This window comes from Mesocricetus auratus, unplaced genomic scaffold (assembly GCF_017639785.1).
Source record: "Mesocricetus auratus isolate SY011 unplaced genomic scaffold, BCM_Maur_2.0 Super-Scaffold_100027, whole genome shotgun sequence".
NCBI lineage: Eukaryota > Metazoa > Chordata > Mammalia > Rodentia > Cricetidae > Mesocricetus > Mesocricetus auratus.
The window spans coordinates 25,132,590-25,156,553 of NW_024429208.1; the positions used below are offsets into that span (position 1 = coordinate 25,132,590).

The 23,964-nt window shown below is 45.4% G+C and overlaps 1 protein-coding gene across 2 annotated transcripts in view; it reads right to left on the bottom strand.

Annotated features, from left to right (window-relative positions):
- Sh3rf3 (SH3 domain containing ring finger 3) overlaps positions 1 to 23,964 on the bottom strand; it is a 265,267-nt gene that overhangs the window by 27,052 nt on the left and 214,251 nt on the right. For both annotated transcript variants that reach the window (XM_021227644.2, XM_005070858.4), the window contains 3 exons: positions 20,476 to 20,646; positions 16,910 to 17,166; positions 3,591 to 3,910 (listed from right to left, as the gene is read on the bottom strand). In XM_021227644.2, the coding sequence (XP_021083303.1) occupies positions 3,591 to 3,910; positions 16,910 to 17,166; positions 20,476 to 20,646 (748 nt within the window). The remainder of the gene's footprint in view (positions 1 to 3,590; positions 3,911 to 16,909; positions 17,167 to 20,475; positions 20,647 to 23,964) is intronic.

Here is a 23,964-nt window from a genome sequence, read left to right on the forward strand (position 1 = left end):
GTATTAGAAAGAGAAGTGACGGGACAAAACGAAGCGGAGATACTGTCTCATATATTGATTCTAAAACAGATATGCAAATCATACCTATTTTTTTCTGGCTCTAAAAAATCTGTATATTCACACAGATATTTTACAGTTTTTTAAAGAGAAAGAGTGAAAGATAGATCAGTCTGTTATGTAAACTTCAGTTGGACTCCCAGCAACCATATTTAAAAGCTAAGCATGGCCATGGCTCCTTGTTAAGTTGTATGTAATAACCCTGCCGTATTGTTCAACTGTATAGAATAAACTATATGCTGAACTTCCGGTGCTGTGGCTTCTCCATCAGGGAGCCCAGAGCTCCCCATCCCTGGCTTTCTGTCTTCCTGTGTCTTGGTCACTGTTCCATTGCTGGGAAGAGACACAGCAACTCTTAGGAAAGAAAGCATTTGATTGGGAGCTTGCTTACAGTTTCAGAGGCTTAGTCCATGGCAGAGAACACGGTGGCACACATGGCAGTGGACCAGTAGCTGAGAGTTACATCCTGGTCCACAGACAGGGAGAGCTGACACTGCCTGGCTTGGACTTTTGAAACATCAAAGGCACCAGTGAATACACCTCCTCCAACAAAGCCATACCTACTCCATCAAGGCCGCACCTCGTAATCCTCCTACTCCTTTCAATAGTGCCCTGCCCTGGTGACTAAGCATTCAATTATGTATGAACCTATGGGGGTCATTCTTAGTCAAACCACAACACAACTATGTGTCGCAGCCTGCCCAAGCTGATACATGACACTATTCTCCTCTATCTGCTACCAACCAGATATTGTCCTAAGCCATGGTCAATTGTCAAACAAGGACAACAGCAAAGTCAGGCTCTGCCTAGCATGGTGCAGCTGATATCTTGAGAGCAACCAAAACACACTCACCCTATAAGAAAAAGGAGGCCATCTTTGGGCAGGCTGTGACACATAGTTGTGTGGTCAAATGCTAGGCTAGATGTTGCTGTGAAGGCAATTTATCGACGTGGCTAAAATTAATATTTAAAAATTAACTTAGTTTTAATCGCCTTTAGAAGATGACCTCAAGTATGTACCTTGAAAATACTGTGACACCCAATCAGTCCAAGGTCTTAAGAACAATCTAGGTTTCCTGAGGACAGAGACATTTTGCCTCAAATTGAATGATAAATGCTGCCTCAGTTTCCTGTTTATTTGTTGGCATGCCCCATGGATTTCAAACCTGCCTCACAGGATTTGGACTTCCCAGTAATTATGTGCACTAACTTCTTAGAATAAAGAAGCTAGCGGGTCCTTTTCTACCTTTCAAACAATCTTTACATCTATCTCCTACAGATTCGATATCTCTTGGATTCTTGACTGACAGAAACAAGTAATTTTTTATAGTAGTTTCATGAGCAATAAAAGACATTCCCACTATACACACTGAAGTTTAGGGGTCTGGTTAACTGATATTACAGTAAAAGAGATGGTAGGGATGTGGTTAGAAACAGCTACTCCTGCCAATCTTCCAAAGACGTCCTAAAGCAATGACACTTTGGTTAAGTTTACAGAAAGCATCTGATGACATTTGTATGAGAAATTCCTCATGTTGAGGACAGGAAAAAAAATCGAGGCTTCTGTTATGAATGACCACAGTTTCAGTTTTATAGAATGATAGATTGTTGGAACTGGAAAGAAACTCCAAGAGTCTTTTCACCATGTTCCCCATTTTTCCCCAATAACCCTGAAGCTGAGAGATAATAGGGGACTTGCCTGGGCTCAGAGGGCTGGGCTCACATGAGGACTCTGGCCTCCTGGCCCCTGTGTTACAGTGATGTTCAGGATGACGTGCTGGGGATGGCTGAGCCAAAAGCTCACTCTCACCTAGCCTCAGTGTGCTGCCTGCCGAAACACCACAGTCTGTTTATGCTGCAAGTCAATGCCTACTGTCGATGGAGGAGGCATCATGGACAAAGACCTTTTAGTGTCCCGTGGACTTATTTGTTGTAACTAGTAGAGGGGACAGAAGAGTGACAGAAGAATGCCTGCCGTGTGACACGAGGTGTGCAGCCAGGTCTGCTGGTTTCTTTAGCTCTGCATTCTGAAAGGCTAGCTCAACAAGTGCACTTAGTGCTAGCTGGTGGAAGGCAGCACTCCCTGTTCACAAGCTACACAGGGGGCTTTGGATCAAAGAGCTAGAAATGTTTATCAACACAAGCCCAGGACTGTCCGTGGTTTGCCCTCAGCAACTCCCGAGGCTGGTGAATTGCATCTCTGGGAAAATGGTCCTGAGTGCAGAGGGCTGTGTCCCCACCGCTGTCTATCTCCTGAAGATGGCCAACTGTGTCTCAGGTCAAGAGTAGCAAGGTGGAAGGGAGAAGATTAAAAACTGACCTGGTTTTCAAACACTCACAGAGGCAAAATACAGTATCCATATTTCACTTCACAGGGTGGATGCCTTTCTGGTTTTACCAAGAAAGGCCAGTCTGTTGGTACCCAGCCCACATGTGACAGAGGCAACTGAGAGTGTCACCTATGGAGAGGAATTTGGATCATTGCTGTGGGATACCTAGGTTCCAGAAGAGAGGGGTCTGAAGGGTCTTGGAATTTGAACAACAGGACCTGAAAATTAGGGCTGGGGATATCCTGAAAGGGTCTGTCTTCACCTCAAACACGTGAGGCATATAGGGTTCTTAGGAAACCTGGCCAACACACTGGAATCCAGAGTCTGATGTCATATAGAAATGTCTTAAGGCAGCTAGAGAATATAGGAAAACCAAGAAGACTGCTAAACTCACTGTGCAAACAATCTCAGACAGCCCAGCAGCAAGGCTAGATAGATCATGCTGGAATATATTTTGGATAGTGCCTTTGATAATATGCAGTTATAAGGCACCTGACTTTTCAATTTTATTTTACTTAAAACCATAGCTACTAGAATATTCTTCATTAGTTTTGTGGCTTGAATTTCATCTGTATAAAAGTAGAGTCTGATCCTGGCCACTTATCACCTAGCTGCTGGCCACCAGGACCAGCTCATCGACTCAAATCTCTTACAAAATAAGATAGCTGAAAATGTCATCCATATCCACTAACAGATTGGCATCCTGCTTTTTTCCCCCTAGTTTTTTTCAAGAAACAAGTCCTTCCCATATGGCTGAACAGGTTGCAAACTGCACAAGAATGACACATCCAAGGGACAGGGTGCTGTTCATGCCACAGATATTGCAGATTTGTTTATTTTTCACTGTCTTATCCTGGCACATGGCAGTGAGAGTCTTGTTCTGACAAGATGGGTATATTACAACGAGCTTCTAACAGGAGGGACCAGGGTGCATGGATGAGGGACATGCCACTTTCTGATTCACAAAACTGTGGCAGGATTGTTGGCCCTAGCAGAACCCTGAGGCTTGCCTGCTTCTTCTCTTAATGAGTTGCCTTCTTGGTTTGGCCTTTATCCCTGCCAGAGGCCTGGTGTATACAGTACAAGGGCTTCAATGAACACACTGCAGCCTCAATCGTCCGAAGCACCGTTTACTGCCATGTGAGAGGGACCCCACAACCAGCCAGCCCCAGGCTCGGGGTTGACCCAGGAAGGCCCACTTACCTTTTCATTTTTCTTGTCATCTGGCTTGTACCCTGTGTTGATGGGGCTGGGTATGGACAGGCCACCGATGGGTGTCCCTCCAACCTCCCCACCGAGGTTGGCAGCACTGACATTGGGGGGTGTGATGGCAGACGCTGCTGATGTGAAAGGGATGGCTGTCCGGGGACACATCTGTGTCGGGGGCTGCTGGCTGTGCTGTGGGGACACCACGGAGCGGGGTCGGAGGCTGGTGGCAGGCAGACGGGATGGAGACGTCTGAGTTCGCAGGGGCGACACGGTGGCGGTTGGTCGGTCCAGGGCCTGGGCTGAGGGATGGGTAGCTGAAGAGATGATGGATTGAAAGATTAGTGCACATGGCCATGTGATCACAGTGCAATCTCTTTTCTCGTGCTTGATCTTTGACCTCTGAGGATTCTGAATACTCCAGACTTGGCTACCATTGCTAGAGGAGAAGCTGAATTGGATTTTCTTTACTCCGACTCAGCAAAGTCCTTATCTGAAGCATCCCAGGGCATGCCAGGCCATATTAATCCAGTGTATTCTCATAGTTTTATCATACTTACTGTAATTGTTTTTTACCACCAAAACTTGTACTATTCCTGACTTCAGAAATATGAGAAAAGTATACAATATAAGCAATATCTTCAAGCTCCAACATGCCACGACTACAAAATACACTTGGAAATCCTAACAGTGCTGTGGGTTGGAGGCCTCTCCATACCACATTCCAGGTCTTTGGCTGTAAGCTGGCCTTTTCTCTGATACCTGCTAGGTAGGACATCTGCAGTGGTGTTAAGGCTACAGGTGATCCTGCATATATGAGGCAATACAGAACAAGGTTGAGGTATGTGGTTGCAGAGGGGCTGGGAACTTAGCATTTGGACATCCTGGACATTATACCTTGTATCTTGAGGGAAAGGCCCAGTGATTATACAAGATCACTGAGGTCATTCATCACTCTGGGACTCTTGACTAGGACCGTGGTCTCCTAGGCTTTGCCTCCTACCTGAACCCTCCTTTACCCCAACCTATCAGTCCTTGAGAGGAAGTGACAGCAGCCAGCCAAAAGCCATTGCCCTGGAGCCCCGGAAACCCTTGTCTCTAGGGCTGCTCAGGGCATCCCATGCAGCCTCATGCTCTGCCTTCTAGAAAGATACATCCAATCAATGAAGATGCGCGGTGTGACCACCATCTGAAAAATTTCAAAGGTCTCCTCCCATAGATACTTAGTGCCACTTAACAGTCTATATAATTCATTCATTTATCATGTCACTTGTTCCTTGTCTCTCACAACACTGGCAGCTCATCTCTGGGAGCCTGGGAAAATGGTTGTTTGATTCACTAGTATAATACATTCTATATTCCTGGAATGGTGCCAGGCATGCACGAGGTACTTAATGTAGTTTTTAATGAGTGAGTGATTCCTTGAGAAGAGAGAACTCCCAGCTGAAGCATCACCAATCATTTCATAGAGATTAATCACTAGAGAAGAAAAAAATGTCCAATGACACAGGCATGGCTCATTGCACAGGCTGCCTACATTCTGACTCACCAGCGATCCTATTAGTTAGCAATGGCAAAGCAGCTACATAGACTTTGAGGACTCAAGCCAGCAGAAAAGGCTGGTAGAGAACGCACCTTCCCGAGGGTGGTCCTCCTCTCCTTCTTGTCTGTTGGTCTTTGGTTTGCACTTTGGTGACACCATGGTCTTCTCACTAACACCAGTCCTCCCCACTCAACTCCCTGATCTGTCCCCAGTACCTGGAATCACCCTGGAACTCATCTAGTTCTGGAATATTTTCTGTGACTATGCTTTTGATGCTCCTGTCTCTGTGTGTTATCCTGGAGGCTTTCATCACACAGTGTGTGCTGCCCCCTCTCATTTTCTAAAGTTCCTTAAATAAGGAGCAGATACTGGGTTCCCGGAAATGCTTCCTTGTTTTTGAGATAATCACGTTATTTTAGTCATTATCAAGATGAAGTATATAGACTGTTCATGTTGATCCAGCCTTGCACTCCTGGGATAACCCCATGTGGGATAACCCCATGTGGGATAACCCCATGTGGGTACTAACCTATGCATTTGCTGCCCAGTTAAATACAGTCTGTGAATCTATTGTCTTATCATTTTTAAAATTAAAGCTGGCTTTATGGAAAAGGAAAATAAGTATTTTCCCCCTTCCCCCAATTTTCTAGGCAAGTGCAGCGAGATGTTTTATTACTGTCCCGCTGTTTTATATTTGAATTTAAATGTTATAATTTCTCTAATGAACTCACATGTCCCCATGTCCCCATAACTTCCTTTGTGGGTTTTAAAACTAGAAACTCAGTTTCTTTTATAGATAGAGGCCTGTTCAAGCTCTTTCTGATTGAATATGTTCGATGATTTATGTCTTTATTAAGGACTATTGGAATATGTTCATTTCATCTATCAAGTGAACTTACACAAATATATTACAATAATTTCTTATTATCTGGTAGACTCCAAAATGATGCCACTTATGTTATTTCCGGTGACGTTGACTTTCATAGTTTTCCCTTTTTACTTAGTGCAGGTGGCTGGAGGTTTATTAATTTGATTACTGACCTTCTCAAATGGCTTCCTTTTAGCTTAGTCAATTTTACTCCTACTTCTGGCTCACTCTGCCGATTTCTTCCCACTCCCTTGCAGTTAGTTCATCACTCCATTTAGCCTAGAGGCTGTGAACCGGATAACCTTTTTTCCTCTCATAGATATCCCGTGCTGCAAATTCCCTCTCGAAGATTGCACTGGCTGCCTCCTACACATTTTTAATGTGTGTGTTCCTACATACTCATCTCAAAATGTTTTCTACTTTTATTTCTTCCTTGATCCACTGATCATTTGAAGTATGTTATGTTTTCAAACAACTATTTGTCATACTGGTTTCCAAGTCAACTCCACTGTGGTTAGGGATGTAGCCTACATGACCCAAGCCCCTTTACAGGTACTGAGATTTTACATATCATGGCCCAGCTCTGGGTTAGCATGGCAATGCTATTGTTACACACTTGAAAATAATGTGTATTTTGGTGTTGACAGGTAGGATATTCACTAAAAGCTAATTAAAATTAAGTGGTTATGGCTGTACTAATGATCTATACTATTACCAATAGTTAATACAATTTTGAAAGAGACAGCAATCTTACCTTTGTGGATTTCTCTATTTCTGTCAGCAGCTTTATCTGTTGTTGCTTATGTGTTTTTTAAGCTTTATAATTTGGTGCATTAATACTAAGAATTGTTATGCTATCTTAATGAACGCAGTCTTTGCTATTATGTAGTTGTCATTATCCCCAATGATTCGTGGCTATAAATTCTCCTGCCTGACATTAATAGATCAATTTTCTTTCGATTAATATTAGTATTAGCATGGCACATCCCATCCTCATTACTGACAGAATCTATATTTGCATATTGTTCCACTAGCTATAACTGACTTACAACTTCCAAGTCAATACCTTTGGTCCTCTCCTGGCCATTTTGAAATGTGAAGCATAGTAAACTATTTAAGCTTCCTTGGAGTTTGACTGAGGTGACTCTGCTCTCAAGCAGAGGTGACAGGAGGATGGAGCCATGGTGGACAGAGATTTGAATCTCACCTCTGGCAGCTGAGGGTGGGACTTCCTTAGGCCTGTCATCTCATTTTCTCTTCAATAAAATAAGGGACATGGAAGCAATTATGATAAGGCTGTCGTCTCTATGAGATAAGTATCTACACATGTGTACCTGTGCACACACGCACTGTTTCATTCATGAGATACAGCAGCACAGCTGCAGTCATCCAGTGTCCATGCCACAAGTGGCAGGAACATGTAGCTCCTGCCCTCTCCTTTTAGTCCTGACTGTGACTTTCAAGTAGGAAAGGGTGTGTCTTGTTAATAGCACAAGTTGGTGTGGTTTTCGTTTGCTTGCTTTTAACAAAATCTGAGAACACAATCCCAGCTCTATATGTACTATTTAGGCCATTTACTTTTAATGTGATATTTGTATGATTAAGTTTAAGCCTATCATTGTACTACACCTTTCCTCTTTTATCTAGGTATTCTTTATTTCCTTCTGCTATTCTTACCTTTCTTTGGCACTAACTGAATGTTTCTACGAAATGACTTGTCTCCTTTACTGCAATGTTCTGTTTCTATGTGGAATGGGTGCTTGCATCTTTCTGTTATTGCTGCCTTTCACCAGCCACCTTTCACCAGCAGCCTCTCACCATCATACAGCTCTTCCAACACAACGGAAGAGCTGACACCAGGATGCAGCACTTCCCTTTCTCCCCCGACTCTGTCTACTTGTTACTATAGATTTTAATTTTATATGAGTTTAAATCCCATAGCGATATTGTCTTGATTGCATTTAAACTGTCCATTGTATTTTAAAGATTTTTAAACAAGGAAAAAAACTTATACTTTTATTTATGTAATTACCATTTTTCAGTGCTTTTCATTACTCTGCAATGTGGATCTCTATACTTTCAACTTCTTTTGAGCAAACTTCGAACAGTTCTAATAGTGTAGCTCTATTTCTGACAATATATGGGAGTTTCACTGTATCTGAATGATTTTTTTGTTCAGTCTTTTTTCTCAATATATGTTTTTATTTAAATTAGAAACGTGAATGTTTCACATGTCAGTCCCAGCTCCCTCTCCCACCCCTCCTCCCTTGTCCCTCTACCAGCCCTCTGAATGATTTTTACTTTGCTTTTATTTTATTTCTTTGAAGATCATTTTTGTGGGTATAGAATCAAAGATTGATGAACACATTTCAGTTTTTCCCCGCTTACTCACTTGGTTTCTTTACATAATACCTACAATAGTCCTATCTTAATTGCTACTAACATATTATTTCTCTGGCTATTTTTAAAATTTCATTTATCATTGATTTTGAACAATTTGATTATAATTTTCTTTGGTGCCATTTAAAAAAACTTCTTCTGTTTCAGAGTCCACTAAATGCTTGAAGAAATAAGTTAATAATTTTCATCAAACACAGCCACTGTGGTCATTGTTCCTTCAAATTATATTTCTACCCTGCCTGTTTGTCTTTTAACAGTTCAAATTATATACATAGTGGGTCGTTTAGGGTGGTCCCACCATTCGCTGACACTCTGTTAACTTTTATGATTTTAATTTTTTTGAGGATTTCACGGATAAGTACTGTATTTAAATCATTTCCACCCCTTCTTAACTCTCTTCCAACTCATGTTCCTCTTTCAAAGTCATCATCGCGTATTTAATTATTCCACACACACGCACACATGCATGCACACACACAGTCCATTTAGTGGCTGACCAAATGGGATCAGATAACCTATCAGGGTCCTTATCCCTGGAGATTTCTCGCTCAGCAGTCATAATTGCCTGTAACTCTTCATCTAGGAGCGGGGCCTTGTCAACTGGTGCTGTCATTGTGTATGTTTGTTTAGGAAATCATATTGCTGAGATTTCACAGCTGCAGCCTCCCTGTTACATATCCAAGACATTATCCAGCAGCAGATATCCTGGTCCTCTAGAAATAAGAATCCTTCTGCCCCCTCTTCACCAATGTTCTCTGAGCCTTAGGTATAGGGGTTAAGTCCTAGATGCAATAATTGGGGTTAGGCACCCCACAGTCACTTATTCTCTACATTTTAATCAGTTGCAGGTATCTGTATACGGTTTCCATCTGCTATAAACAGAAGCTTCTTTGATCACGGGTGAGAGCTACACATACACGTGGGTAAAAAGATCAGCACTTAGACTGAGTAAGAAATTATGCTGGTTTAGGAAAGTGGCGGCAGTAAATTCTCCTCTAAGACCCATGAGTTAAGACTCATTAACTACTGGTTAGGTTCCCATGATCTCATTAGCTACTGGTTAGGTTCATAGTACTAGGCATGGATTCCCTCCTACAGAGCAAGCCCTAAGTCCAGTGAGATGGTTGGTGGTAACTCCCAAGCTATAAGCGCCACTACTGCATCACTGGGGACATCTTGTTGTGATGGTTCTTAGGATTTATAGCCGGGAAGGACCACTGATGACTTTTCTCTCGGCAGCTTGCATAGCACCTTTACATCCTATGAGGGAGGAGGCTTCCAGGTCAGCTCACAGTCAGATCCTCCAAAAGAGTCCTGTGTCTGATTGTGTGGTGTCTTTAGCAGCAGGGTCTTTCTTATCTTCAAGTTCTGTGAGGCAACCAAGGGCAATGGCAATAGCTTTTGCAGTTTTAGGAGTTTCTTGACTCTTCTGACTGACAACTCTAAGAGAGGTTTTCTGACCAGCAACTTAAAGGGAGGATTTCCATACCTGGTACTGGGAATTTTGTTAGATACTATTGTTGATTATCACTTCAAGTGGCATAACTTCATTTTAAACATACATATATAGGTATATATGTGTGTTTGTGTGTATTTATAGCTCTCTACCTATACAGTAAGTTCATAAAATACTGTTTCCCTATGGCTTTCTCAAACACTGTTAATTTATTCCTATCCCTTCCTTATTCCCAGTGAGTACTGCCACTGTTGTTCTTCCCATTTCCCACTTTCATAGTACCTGTGTCCTGCTAATCCCATCCCTAGAGCTCCTCACCTCACCATGGTCCCTCCAAAGGAGTTGGAACCAAGGACCACAGATGAGGGAGAATATGCAGTGTTTATCTTTCTAGGGCTGGGTTACCTCACTCAACATAACATTTTCTAGTTCCGTCCATTTCCCTCCAGATTTCATTTTATAGAATTCCATCACACCTCTTCTTTATTCATTCACCAGCCGAAGGACATTTAGGTTGTTTCCATTTCCTGGCTATTGTGAAAAGAACAGCAATGAAGATGGCTGAGCAAGTGTCTGTGAAGTAGGATGGTAAGTCCTTTGGACATATACCAAGGAGTGCTACAGCTCGGTCATATAGGACATTAAGTTATAGCTTTTTGAGAATTCTTCACGCTCATTTCCAGACTGCCTGGACTAGTTTCCAGATGCCCTTTCCCGCATCATCTCCACCATTTGTTATTGGTTGTATTCTTGATCTCAGCTACTCTAACTAGAGTCAGATGGAATCTCAAAAGTAGTTTGAATTTGTATTTCCCTAATTACTATGCTTGTTGAACACCTCTATGGCATATCTTAGGTATTTTTGCTTTTGCTTTTGAGAATTCTCTGTTCATATCCATAGCCCCTTTTTAACTGGGTCAGCTGTTTTCTTGGCTCTCTTTTTTGCATATTCTGGGGCATGAACCCTTTATCAGCTGTATTGCCGGCGATGCTTCTCTCCCACTCTGTGGGCTTCCACTACACTTGATTCTTTTCTTTGCAGCATTTAAAAATCACTTTTATCTGTTTCAATTTTTTGTAGTTTCTATAGCAACACCTTCAGTTCATTAATATTTTTGTTTAGCACTGTCTAATGCCATTGCACTGTTTTTATTCTAGAAGTTTAATTTTATTCTTTTCATTTTTCAGTCTCAGATTTATGAATGTATAGAATGTAGCTCTATCTGTTTCAATGTCTTCAGACTCCCAATTTTCAAATGCCTGGTTGATAACAAATTGGCTGGTTCTGGGCTGTATCCTCTGGCCTGTTTATATAGCTTTTTATTTTTTTGCATAGTCAACATGTTGATTCTATGTTTTTAAAGAGGGAGGTATTTCTGTATACCAATAAATGTCCCTGAGTTTAGTCTGTTGTGTGTTTAAATGGATTGGAAGCAGTCTGAGCCTTTTGATCCTGGCTTTTCCTGTGTATTGAAACTGGAGCTGTGCTCAGTTCCCACAGAGGCCAAGTCCATTGATCTTGCAAATGTGTGGAGGTTTATTCTTCCCCCAGTCTGCCTGGGAAAGCAGGCACTCAGGCACTATTTCCAGTATGTGCATGTTCTGGGTAGGGTACCATTTGTGCCAGTCCTTTCTTCCCTTCTTTTCTTGGCATGGGTAGGTAGTGTGTTCAGATGCTTGTGTGGATCAGTTCCCAGCAGCCCACAGGGCTCTCTCTCTGCAGCTCTCTCCTCCAATCTCACTGGTGCCATGCCCTGTGAGGGTCCACCTGACTGCCCTTCTGTGCCACCATCACTTTCCTCATGGAACACTGTCCTTGGCTGTCTAATGTCTAGGGTCTGATATTTTAGTAGCTCTGAGTGGGAGGGTAAATTCAATCCTTGTTATTTCAGTCTAATCCTTCCAGTCTGCATCTGCTATCTAAAACCCTGCAATGTCCTTCCCCTTCAGATAAAAACCCGGACTCCTTGACGCCACCCGAAAGCACCTTTGTGACATGTGCCTGCTTGCTTTTCTGCCCGCCACAGCCTTTCTTGGTTCTTCCGCATGAACCTCTCTCACTTTCCCAACGCACTAGGTCTCTGCACACGCCTTATGTCTGTCTGGACACCCCCTCTCCACCCACCCTTACATGTTGAGTTCCATCAGTCCTTCAGATTTAATGTCTGTCTCTGCAGAGCAATTGCCCACCCACACTGGACTGCTCCTCACAAACCTTGACCCCAAAACAAACTGAGTGAAATTACCCTGAAGAGGAGCTACCTTCTTTTTCACGGCCTAGGCCCAGGCGGGCCCTCTTGCCTGAATGCTGCCCACCCTGTCTGCCTACACAGCACCTACCTGCCTTTGCCCAGGCTGGCCCTCTTGCCTGAACACTGTCCACCCTGTCTGCCTACACAGCACCTACCTGCCTTTGAAGGGCCCAGGGATTATGACCTCTTGAAAACTTTGCCTGAACTTTTTCCCATCCCCTCCCTCCTTTCCTTTGGGATTGAATGAATGAATTGCCCCTCTTCATGTTTCCTTAACATCTCACCCACGGTATTTTCAAACTAATGTAGGGGCTTGTGTCCTTCCCCCTCCTCTAACCAGGCAGCGATAGGGTCTGTGTGGTCTCCTCTGTCTTCCTCCAATCCCCGTGGAGCCCTGTGTCTACACCTAGTCCCTTCCTGGGTGCTGATTCTTGTCTGTTTTGCTTTCTGTGATTTGTTCTTGATGAAGAGATGTCTATATGGAGTTCCCACCCCTGTAAAGTGTTAACATGGTTACATAAAGAGCATGGGCACTATGCAGGGGGTTCTCTGCCCTTGCAAAAGGGAGGTGCATTAAGTATAGTAAGGGTGGTATTATCATAGTGAATGTTACGGCCAGTGCAATTAAACCTTTGTCAAACAGCCTGCCTTGGGCTCCAGATGAGAACATTGTTGAAACGCCTCCCAACTCAGGACTAGGAGCTGCTGAAATGGGCAATTACTGCAGTGAACAATCCATTACTTGCACTGTCAACAGTATTTTTCTCTCTCTAAATGCAGAACAAAGTGGGAAATGCTGTGGGAACCTAGCGGCATTTAATGTACTGATACGCCTTGGTAGGAGCCATTCTTTAACCTGGCCACGACAACAGCACAATGGCATACGGACCAGCATTAGGTTAGAGCACTGGGGGAGCCACTTAGCCATCCCATGTCTCACTCTCCTCACATGCAAAAAGAAACCGATAGAAGAGAATGCTTGTCACACCATCGCGGTTGCTATGGTGATGGACTGTGCACAGTGTTATGCTGCCCCGAGCCAAACCAATTTCTTTTGATAGTGCTTGTCATTGCATGCAGGAGTAACGACCGGCAGGGCTTCATTTTCTTTTTGAATTGGGAAAGCCTCTAGTGAGGCTTGGTGTGGAAAGGCCATTATTCTGGCTACTTGGTGCAGATAACCCATGACTGCTGTGCCAACAGGGCCACTCAGCATAGACGGGCTTCTGGCACGCTGGCTGGGCTGAATGAATGGTGAGATAGTGGTAACCAGAAGAATGGTAGCCCCCTTTAGTTACTATTTTCGAGTTCAACATCTTGGAATGCCAACCCGTCTGGGAGCTCAGCTGAAAATGATTAGCCAGACACAACAGCTGTATCTCTAACGTGAGGGTACCAAGGGACTCTCAGGATAACGCTGTACACGTTAGTGTAAGTGTGCGTGATTGGGGGGGTAGAGAAAGGGATGAGGGGTCTGGGAGAAGGTGCGATGGCTGCAGAGTACTTGCGATGTACACAGCTGTACTTTCAGGTTGCCACAGGCTAAGGCTGTAAAATATAGGCTGGAATTTTGGCTAATATAAGCAAACATGGATATCCACGGAGACTTGTGGATAGTTACAGGTTTCTCTGGGCCACTGGAGGTGGGCTTAGGGTCTTTTCAACAGGGTAGTGCCTAGAAAACCTTGCTTGGCGCCGGTTCTGCTTCTTGGATTCTGTGGTGGTTTGAAAGAAAATGCCCCCCCCCAAAGGGAGTAGCACTATTAGGAGGTGTGGCTTTATGAGAGTTAGGTATGGCCTTGTTAGAGGAAGTGTATCACTGTGGAGGTGGCCTTCGAGGTTTCATATATGCTCAAGTAATGCCTAGTGTCTCAGTTCACTTCCTGTTGCCTGCCAATCAAGATGTAGGACTCTGAGCTCCAGTGCCATGTCTGTCTGACTGCAGGCTGCCATACCCCACCATGATGGTAATGGATTAACCCTCTGAAAATGTAAGCCACCCCAATTAAATGATTTTTCTAAGAGTTGCTGTGGTCATGGTGCCTCTTCACAGCAGTAGAAAGCCTAACTAAGACAGACACCATCATAAAATTCACCAAGAACTCTGGACTCACTGATGATGTTGGATAGCAGGTATTCTTGTCTACCCTATTTCAACAATGTACCCACTAAGGACACTAGGTACCACTAGTGATGGTGCATTAGAGTTCTGTCCTGTTGTTCCTTAAAACCTGAATATTGAATCATTCCTTTCACCCCCAAAGGGGATCTACATGACTCCTTGTGTTTTCTTTTCTCAGGGAAAGCATGTACAGGAACATGTATCCCCAGTGAGTCAAGTGTCTCTTCCCCACTAACAGAAGCTTGGGCCTGTGAGTATGTTTGTGAGACAGAGAAAGAGAAAGGGAGTGAGTGAGAGACAGAGATATCTTTAATATAGGATATCACTCTCAAATTGGAATATTTTTCCAAGCAGCTAGCACACCCAGGGTTCACCATGTCTGCTGCATCTCTCAAAGCTACATGTCTGAACCTGGATTGCCAACTTCCCACAAGTCACTTCCTCTGGGCCGGGAAGGATGCTGTCACACTCCCAAAGTAAGCAGTTTCAGAATCTGGACTCTGCACTTGCTCCCTCCAGCTCCTCAGGAGTTGCTCACTGCCCTCTGCCCCCGCTGCAGGAGGGGTCAGACCCCTTGCAGCTGCTTACCATCTGTCTCTGGTTGGCTCCTGTCTTAGGCCCTGGCTCCACACACCAGGTCTCTTCCTTGTGTCATGGTGGCCTTTGGTAAAATGTTATACCCTGGTTTAAAGTCTCTCAGATCACCTGCACAGGCTTCAAATCCCATGCTTCTTAGAACATTTAGTAATGATTTTTGTTGTCTTTTCCCTTTGCATGTGTTAGACATTCTTATCCTCTACATAGGCCGAGAGTTGTTGAGTGCATATTAATAGCATCTACACACAATCATCTGAGACAGTGAGCACGCCCTATCTTCCCATTTTACCAAAGGAAAAGTTGAGGCTCTAGTGATGGTGGCAGCTCCAGAATTTGAGAGCAGGTCTATCTGCTGTTCAAAACGCCTGCCTTCAACTAGGCTGTTGCATACTCTGCAGTTATCTTTTATTAAGAGGGAACTATCTCAAGACCTGCTTTGTTTACCTCAAACCACACAGTTAGTACTGATTTTTTCTATCCACTCATGCTTATGATACCTACTTTATAAAGTAGACACATGATGGGATTGACAACAGTAACTAGTAATAACATACACCAGTTATTCCAACTACCAAAGTAGGTTATGTGAATGTGGTTCTCTATCTCCCTACCCCTCTCATTATACCATCCTTGCCCGGCTCGTTGACCATGGACATCCGTAACCATGTGAGAGGGAAGAAAACGGTTCTCGCAGGCATTTGCATGAAGACGCTATCGCCCATGTTTCCTTTGATCATCCCTCTCCCTTCACCTCCAGCATGTCCTTCTTCCTTCCGCTGTTTGAATTCTTGGCTGTTCGTTTTCCCTGTTCCCATCCTTTCCCACATGTCCCGCCTTGACCTTGCCTCCAACAGAACCCACAACCTCCCACCGAGATGGCATCAGTTCTCTGAGGGACAGCTTGTTAATCTGCCAGTTAGTGGGTGAGAACCCAAGAGTAGGGATGGCATCCTGTCTAGCGAGCAGACGTGATGACTGCAATGCTCTCAGAATGACCCACATTGAATTCAGACTGCAAGGACTTGCCAGTCCTCCTTGCCCCATGTAAGTAAGCCTTTCTGATCAAGATCAAGTGGTCCATGGAAGTCCTAAGAGAATATCAAGCCAATGCTTTAGTTAAAGAATGCCCAGAGGTCAAGCTGAGCAGTAGGGTAGCCTTGGCTCAGGTCCTGTGGGTGGGTGAATGGACCATGAGTTTTGACAAAGTCCCTCCCCCAACACACTGAATCCCATCAGTAAAGACTGGAGAAAATACAAGCCCAGGTTGGTATGGTCTCACATCTCACACACAGGGAGCTGCTTTCTGGAGCCCTCTAGTGACCATGGCCTGGGCAGCTCATCTACAAATGCTATATCTCAGCTCCCAAGAACTCAGGCTTTTTCCTCATCTGTACTTTGAGGAAAAGAGAGTTTCTTGGATGGTGGGGAAAGGGGGGGGGATAGAAACATTGGTTACACCCTCTCCCTTTGTGTTATTTTTACTGGGGAACAGCAATGTCACTGGCTCTGCAGGGCCACGATGATGTGGCCTCCCGAAAGCATGCTGCCATTCACACAGTTGTCCTAGCCCCATGCTAAGCTTCCAAGTAGTGTCATTTATTTTCTTTCTCTCTTTTCAGTCTGCATATGGTTTCTTTTCCTCTCATACCACCTCAGAGCAGACTGGCTGGCCCTACGGGTTGATGATGCTATTCACAATATGCTTTAGAAAAGAGCTTTTCTGGCCAGCACTTCTCATCCAACCTCTCCTGTAAGATACTGCCTTCCAGTACACCTTAATATGGCCCAACATCCATGGGCAGCTTACCATCAGGAAAGGTATTGGGAGACACTTTGCCACCCGTGCTCACCCATGGCATCTTCTTGCATGCCACAAGACAGTGTGCAAGTGTCTGCGAATCCTCTGTGCCCATTCACCCGCCAGGCACTGGAGGATGGGTACACATACTAGAGATCAGAGATTCCAGGTTATGGGAAGCAAACCTGACTCTCTCCACACGCTGGCTTGTGAGAGCCCCTGCCCAAAAGAGATCTCATGCTCTGCATCCCAGGTGTCCCCTGGGAGTTTGTGTCCATACCTGTTGGGATGGTGGAACCCCCTGCTTGGCTGGCAGTTGGTTGAGTGGAGTGCCGGAGGCAGCTACCAGTTGGTAGGGAGGTGGCTGGGTGCTGCATATGATCCTGTAGTGTGGTGAGAGGCAGAACAGGCCTGGTGGCAGTGGCTGGGCTGCTCAAACTGCCACCTCCAGGGTGCATAATGGTGGCCATCCCCTTGGCCAGTGGAGACCCTCCGAGTACATTATTCCAGGGTGACCCAGCCCCTCCTCCAGGAACCCTGGGGAAATAAACAGAACCAAGTGAGTGAGTGGGCTCAGGTAAATTCAGGCCATGTGCCATGGCAAAAACCAGCTCTGACCTACAGGCTCTGAGAGGTCAAGGTCAAGTGGTCCATACAAGTCCCAAGAGAATATCAAGCCAATGCTTTAGTTAAAGAATGCCCAGAGGTCAAGCTGAGCAGTAGGGTAGCCTTGTCTGTGCTTGGTGTTTCCTAACCAAGAGCTTTGGGCTTCTAAACATACTTAGAAAGACAGTGGACTCATGTATCCCAAGACTGGTACTTTTGGAGCATGGTAGAACATGATGGTAGCTTCTCCTAGACATGCCTCTATCTTATGTCTGCTAGCCACTGAATATGGGCATAGGAGCAATGCTATTACCCCCTGAAAACACCAGGGAACTTGCAGTTTTATACCTGAGACAGACACTTTCACCCCAAAGCTCCCAGATGGAAGCCCTCTACGTAAGATGAGCACAGCAGCTTTGGAAATGGCGTTCTAACTCTCTCTACACATGCATTTGCCTTGGCTCTGAGGATGGCATTTGGAGCTCACGGGTTTCTGTGGGTTGTGATGAAGGGGGATTAAAATGTGCCAGGAGGCAAGGTCCAATTCCCATCCCTTTAGAATTTCTCTCTTGTGACAGCGGAAGGCATGATGCCAACGGGTCAGTCTGTATCATGCGTTTTAACCACTGTTGTAACCCCATGCCCAATCTTTGCAAACCAAACAGATGAGACTCAAAGTATGGGTCTTGTATTTATAAGGCTATGTTAACAAGGCTGAAGAAGGCAACGAACTGTGCACATGCCTCCTGCGGCAGCTGAGACCCTTCTCTCTTGGTAGCAGCAGTCAGGCTAGGCATGCTCCAGCCAGCCCACATTTCCTTACTGCAAGCTCATGCTTATCTTACAAGTACCCTGGTAGCCCAGGCCAGACTTTCCTTTCGTTGTGAAAGCAAGCAAGGAAACAAACAGACCCCAAACAATGAGAAAGAGCCGCTCGAATGTCCTTTATAGGTGACAGCTGTAAAACAGCTCAAGTGTGTCCTCTCAGGCTCAGACTACTTTGGCAACTTTGGTTCTGCACACGGAGACCTCTGACACCTGTCCTGAGGTTTCTGCAGGGTGGTTTTGGCAGTTTTCTAATTTGCAGCGAGGATGAGAGATGCTGTCAGTCTTGGGGCAGAGCCGTGAGGACAGCCCTCTGCCTCTCTAAATAAGACCAAAGTCGGCCTTTGTACATCGGGGTGTGTGGTGAGCCTGGTGGAGAAGCCCATGCCTCTGAGACACTGAGTGGGGACTCCTGGCAATTCCTCTTCTTGAGGAACTGCAGAGGACACCAAGAACTCCCAGAGTTAGACCTGTCAGGTCTGTCTGCTTTTTGTTCTCCTTGGCTCTGGGATACTTCTTAAAAAAACAAAACACAACAAAAACCATACAATACACCTAGTCGAAGACAGATGGGCTCAAGGGAAGTGGGAGCAACTCGTGAGGTACCCAGACTGAAGTGGCTCAGGTTGTCCAAAGAATTCTAGTTTCATTCCATCTAAATCTTCCCATGGCAAACTTACGGCAGGATGTGCACAGTCCTAATATCAGAATTTAATCAGAGCTACCAGATTTCATTGATTTATTCAGCCCGCACTTACTGAGCACTCTGTATATATGTAAATGGCATTCAATGAGCCCGGTGTGCAAAACTGGAAACAGTTGCTGTGTCAAGGCCAGCAGGCTCTGCACACTTTTTCATGACCCATAATGAGCAGCAGCACCCACAGGCTTCAGACAGGGACATAGGATAAGGCTTTCCTTAGCGAGTAGACTTAAGACCGAGTTCCCAAAAGCTACGGCAAGTTTCATTAGGAAGTAGAAGAGGTGAGGAGACAACACTCTCCGTGTGTGTGAGGAATCACTCCAGCTGGGCACGTTCCCTCCTTCTCTGTCTGAGGACCCCAGGCAGGAGCTTTGCCTGTATTTAGTAGGGACACATCAGAAGCACTGGTCCAGTTGCTCTGCACTAGTAAGGAGTCCCCAAGAAGCTGGCTGGGAGCTGGTGTCCTAAGCAGCCATCCCTCTGTCCATGCAGCATGATTTAGCGTACAGGAGTTTCTGGAAGGCCCCAAGCTTGCTCCTCGTGCTCCTTCCTGCAGATGGCTCCCCAAGTGAAGGATCTCTCACCATGTACCTTCATTGTCTATATAACCCTCTTGCTCCAAGACCTCAGGACAGCCCTTCCCCTCAGGCCTCTGAGCATCCTCCATGAAGCCCTGGCTGCAGGCTACCCGTGCAACCTAAGCCACAACACCAGCAACATATGTGTCCTCCCAGAAACTTTCTGAAGCCACGTAGACGGGCAGGCATCAGAATGGCATTTTTTTCAGTCTTCTTCCAAAGATACTTCACTAGTGTTGACACGGGCTGTTTTAAGGGACTGCTGAGAGTTATATCAAACAGCCAATCAGTGGACCTCACAACATAATGGAAATGCTAGAAATGCACAAGGAGGGGATTTTCTAAAAGAAAAATTACTTATTAATAATTGTTAATTTAAGGCATATTACTTTATATGGTTGTGTGTGTTTTACATATATATGTATACATATTTGCATTCTCTGCTCTTACTACAAATATATATGTGACGTACATATATCATACATGTGTACACATGTTATGCTCACATAGTACAAATGCATGCATACATGCTATCCCTATACTGCATGTATGCATATGTACATGATACCTATACCATGCACTCATATGCCAGACACACTACATATAGTTATATGCACTTACTATATACATATCAAATTCTACATACATGTACACATTGTGCACATGTGTGTGCACACAGCAACATGGGGCACACGCTTTGATGCCTATAGAGATATTATAACTGTACTGTGAGCATGCATATGACCCATTCTCATTGCATACACACATATATAAGTACCTACATGAGCATGTATACTTGATAATATCCTGCACACATTGTCTATACATGCACACACGCTGGCCTCGTTTACAAGCTTGTACCCTGATGACCTTCCCAACCCACCCCCCAACTCAGCTGCTGTTGCTCACTCTAGCTCCTGCTCCCATACTTATCCCTTGGGTAGCCAGTGTTCACTGAGAAAGTCTAGCAACCCAAGCTTGGCAGAGGAGCCCCTCCCCAAAGTAACGCAAATGTCCCCACTGCCTCTGGAATGTGTAACCGGGGACTAGTCTACAGTGTGGCCTCCAGGGTTTCTACAGCATCAGGGACGTGTAGGCCTTATTCCCTTCTTGACCAGGTTTCCAGGCTCTCACCTGGAGACGTGTGTCACGTAGTTCCCAGGGAACACCCCTGAGGCCCCGGTTTTTAGTGACGCCCCCTTGAACCAGCCGTCCTGACACTTCTCCAGCACACGGTACATCTCACCCTTGCGCAACTCGAGCTCATCGTTCTTCTGGGGCTTGTACGCATAGAGAGCCAGGTACCTGTGAACAGAGGACAAGGCTCAGTGGACATCTTTGGGGTACATATTGGATGACAGAGGTGGCACAGGACAGACAGAACCCCACTTAAAGAGTAGCTGGTATTTGCAGGGCGCTATGGCTATACTTCACAGAGAGTTCACATTACCCTTAACCAGACTCAATCCTACCACAAACCCATGAAGTGGAGGAAGAAAACAAATGTGCTCCTAGCTATTTCTTGTGGACTTGACGGGGCACAATACTGCCCTGGTCCACTGAATGGCCAGGCGATATGTGGGTGGAGTGAGGGGTTTTTATTTTGTGTCACCAAAGTGAAGAAGTGTCACCGAAGTGATGAGGCAGAGTGATGCCCAGTTTCCAGGACATCTGTATCCTGGGCCTGGTCTCCGGACCTCACAATGTTTTTTTCCCCTTTCCCCTAAGCTTTCTACAATCTGGTATCTGAGCAAGAGGAACCTTAGGGATAGTTGAGTAAACTAGCTGGGTCTGGGCTTGTTCCAGTTTAGCTGGGCCTGGTTTTCCTGCAGGTTTCTCTAGTTAGCCTGAGCTAGAAGAGAACTCTCTAAGCAACCTTCCAGAAAAGGCGGCTTCTGCACACTGTTAGCAGCATTTCCACTGTTACTAGTAATTACATGTCTCCTCTTTTTATAAGCCTTGTTTGCAGACAAGGCTGAAGAAACTTCAACCCTTTTGTTGATACACTAAGAATGTGTGCATCTCTTCCTTGCAACACGAGTGAGCACAGAATAATCTGGCAGAAGGGCTCCCCCACCCCCACCCCTCCTACAGTCCAGGGAACAGCGGATTTGACTCTTAGAGGAATCTGCATCAGATAATTGCTTGCAGTACCAGCCATGAAAGTGAGGGTCCCATGGAGACAAAGGTCTTTCCATCTTCTGATCAAATCTGTCCTCCCTCTGCAACCTGATGATCTGTAAGCATGCTGGTTCTACTCAGTGGGGGTTCAGGGTCCCCTGTTAATATGGTTCAACCCCTAGGATAAAAGCTAGGAACACCAATGCTCCCCTGGGTTTCTGAGGGCAAGCAGCCATCAGGAGAGGATCCTCCTCCCCAGGGACTTGTAGATTCAGTGTCCACCCCATGCCTGTGACAGATGAGAAAGTCAGGATGTGATCTTGTCCTTAATGGCCAGAGGGGAAATATTACGAACAAGTAAGCACAGCGGACTGCATTTGGACACCGTGCTGGCTAGTTTTATGTCAATTCATACATGCTAGAGTTACCCGAAAGGAGGGAACCTCAATTGAAAAATAATGCCTCCATATGATATGGCTATAGGGCATTTTCTTAGTGATTGATGTGGATGGGAGGCATCCCATCGTGGGTGGTACCACCCCAGGGGAGCAAGCCAGTAAGCAGCATTCTGCAATGGACTTTGCATCAGCTCCTGCATCCAGGCTTGAAACATGAAAAATAAAAGACCCAGAGACAGATATTGGGGTTCAAGCTTCAAACATTAGAAATGCCAAGTAGCGAGCAACTAGCTCTTACCACTACCTCAGGCTGAATGGGCTGATCCTGCTGCCTCTCCCAAGTGTGGCTGGAGAATGCTGAACTGAATGTCTTCCTATCCTCCATGTGGCAGAAGAATGAATGCCTGATTATGAGACCTTGCTCCTGTGTCATATACCTCCTTAATGCTGGGATGAAAGGCTGGTGATCCCAGGTGCTGAGGTCATCTTTGTGTGAGCTGTTTCTTTTTAGGACTGGATCAATCTTGGGCTCACAGAGATTCATCCATCTACCTCTTAATCCTGAGTCCTAGGATTAAAGGCATGTACCACTACCCCCAAAGCTTGTGGCTGCTGGGATTAAAGATGTCTGCCTGGCTTCTATAGCTTGTGGCTGGCTTTGCTTTCTGAATCCTCAGGCAAGCTTTAATAAATCATAAATAATTTATCACCATACAGTCTCCTGCCCTCACTGCTTTTGATGATGAACTGTGAGTGAATTCAACCCTCCCCCCCCCAAGTTGCTGTGGTGTTTCACCACAGGAATAGTTACCCTAACTACGGCACTCATCAAGTCCTAGGCATGCCGTACGTACATGGGTGGGGGTGATTTCCTCATAATGAGTGTTGAGGGACAAAACGGGAACAGAGATGGCCACGGTGGAGGACCATGTAAGACAGACACATGATGGGAGTCTGCTTTCAAGGAAACATTAAGTGTAATCCTGATCAAGCTGTCCTCCTTCAGTCCCTATATGATGTCAGCTCAGTTTCCGACTTTGGCCACAGCAGAAAGCTAAGAAGGGTGACTGATGGCTCCTTGGAGTTGTGTGGGTCTCTAGACAGCTCAAACCCCACCAGGTTTACAGATGCCCTTGGCTATCACAGAAGTTGCTCAGGGGCTCACCTGCTACCTGTAGGAGGCAAGGCCCAAGCTATGCTTCCCTATTTAAAAAGGCTTGATGGCACGGAAAACAAAAATAAATAAATAAATAATTAAAATAAAAAGGCTTGATATCCCAGTTCTGTTCATCTCGTTGCTAGTGCTGTGCAGAGCTTGGTGGGTACAGAGGCGAATTGTGGCCCCATAACCTGTTCTTTGTCCGAGAACTGTGTCTGCGGCCAGGCCAAATATCTGGTTGCTGTTGTCTTTTGGGTACACCTGCATAAGGCATGGGCTCCTAGGGTTTCGTGTGTGCCCACATGGCCTCGGGTCACTGGACATCAAACATGTCTGTGAGAAAGCATCACAACTCCCCCAGGCACTGCTGCCAGGCCTCTCCGCAGGGTTCGCTCGAGCGTCAGGAAACCCTGTCCTGTGTGGCTCTTTCCATCCTCGGAGGCTCTCAGATGGGGGGTCTTGGGCTTCCTCTTTACTTCTTTCCCTCCCTTCTCTCCTGGTCTCCTCGCCTCGTTCCTAGGTGGTCTGAGGGAACTGGAGCAGCTGTGTTCTCTTGGCACAGAGGACTCCCCTAGCAGAATGCAGCTGCTGCTAACATTAGGTCATGCTCACCTCATGACGGAGCTAAGTGCAAGTTTGGAGACCTGTACTCACAGGGTCCTGGAGGAATGGGAGAAGCAAACCTTGCTCGGGGTTGGGGGGCAGGGCTCCTGGGGTTCAGTGAAAGAATCACACAGGCTCCTCTTGCCTCAGGATGCCTTTGCTATCATCTACCTGCAGCATTAATCCCTAAACCCATCACGTCATGTGTTCCATCAGGACACAGAGTTTTAATGGCTGGTTCAATGCTTTCTTCTCCCTACCAGGCATGTGGTACACTGTCAACAAATACCTGTTAAAGTAAAACAGGAATCCTGCTTTGGAGCTACGACCGAGATTCCTTTG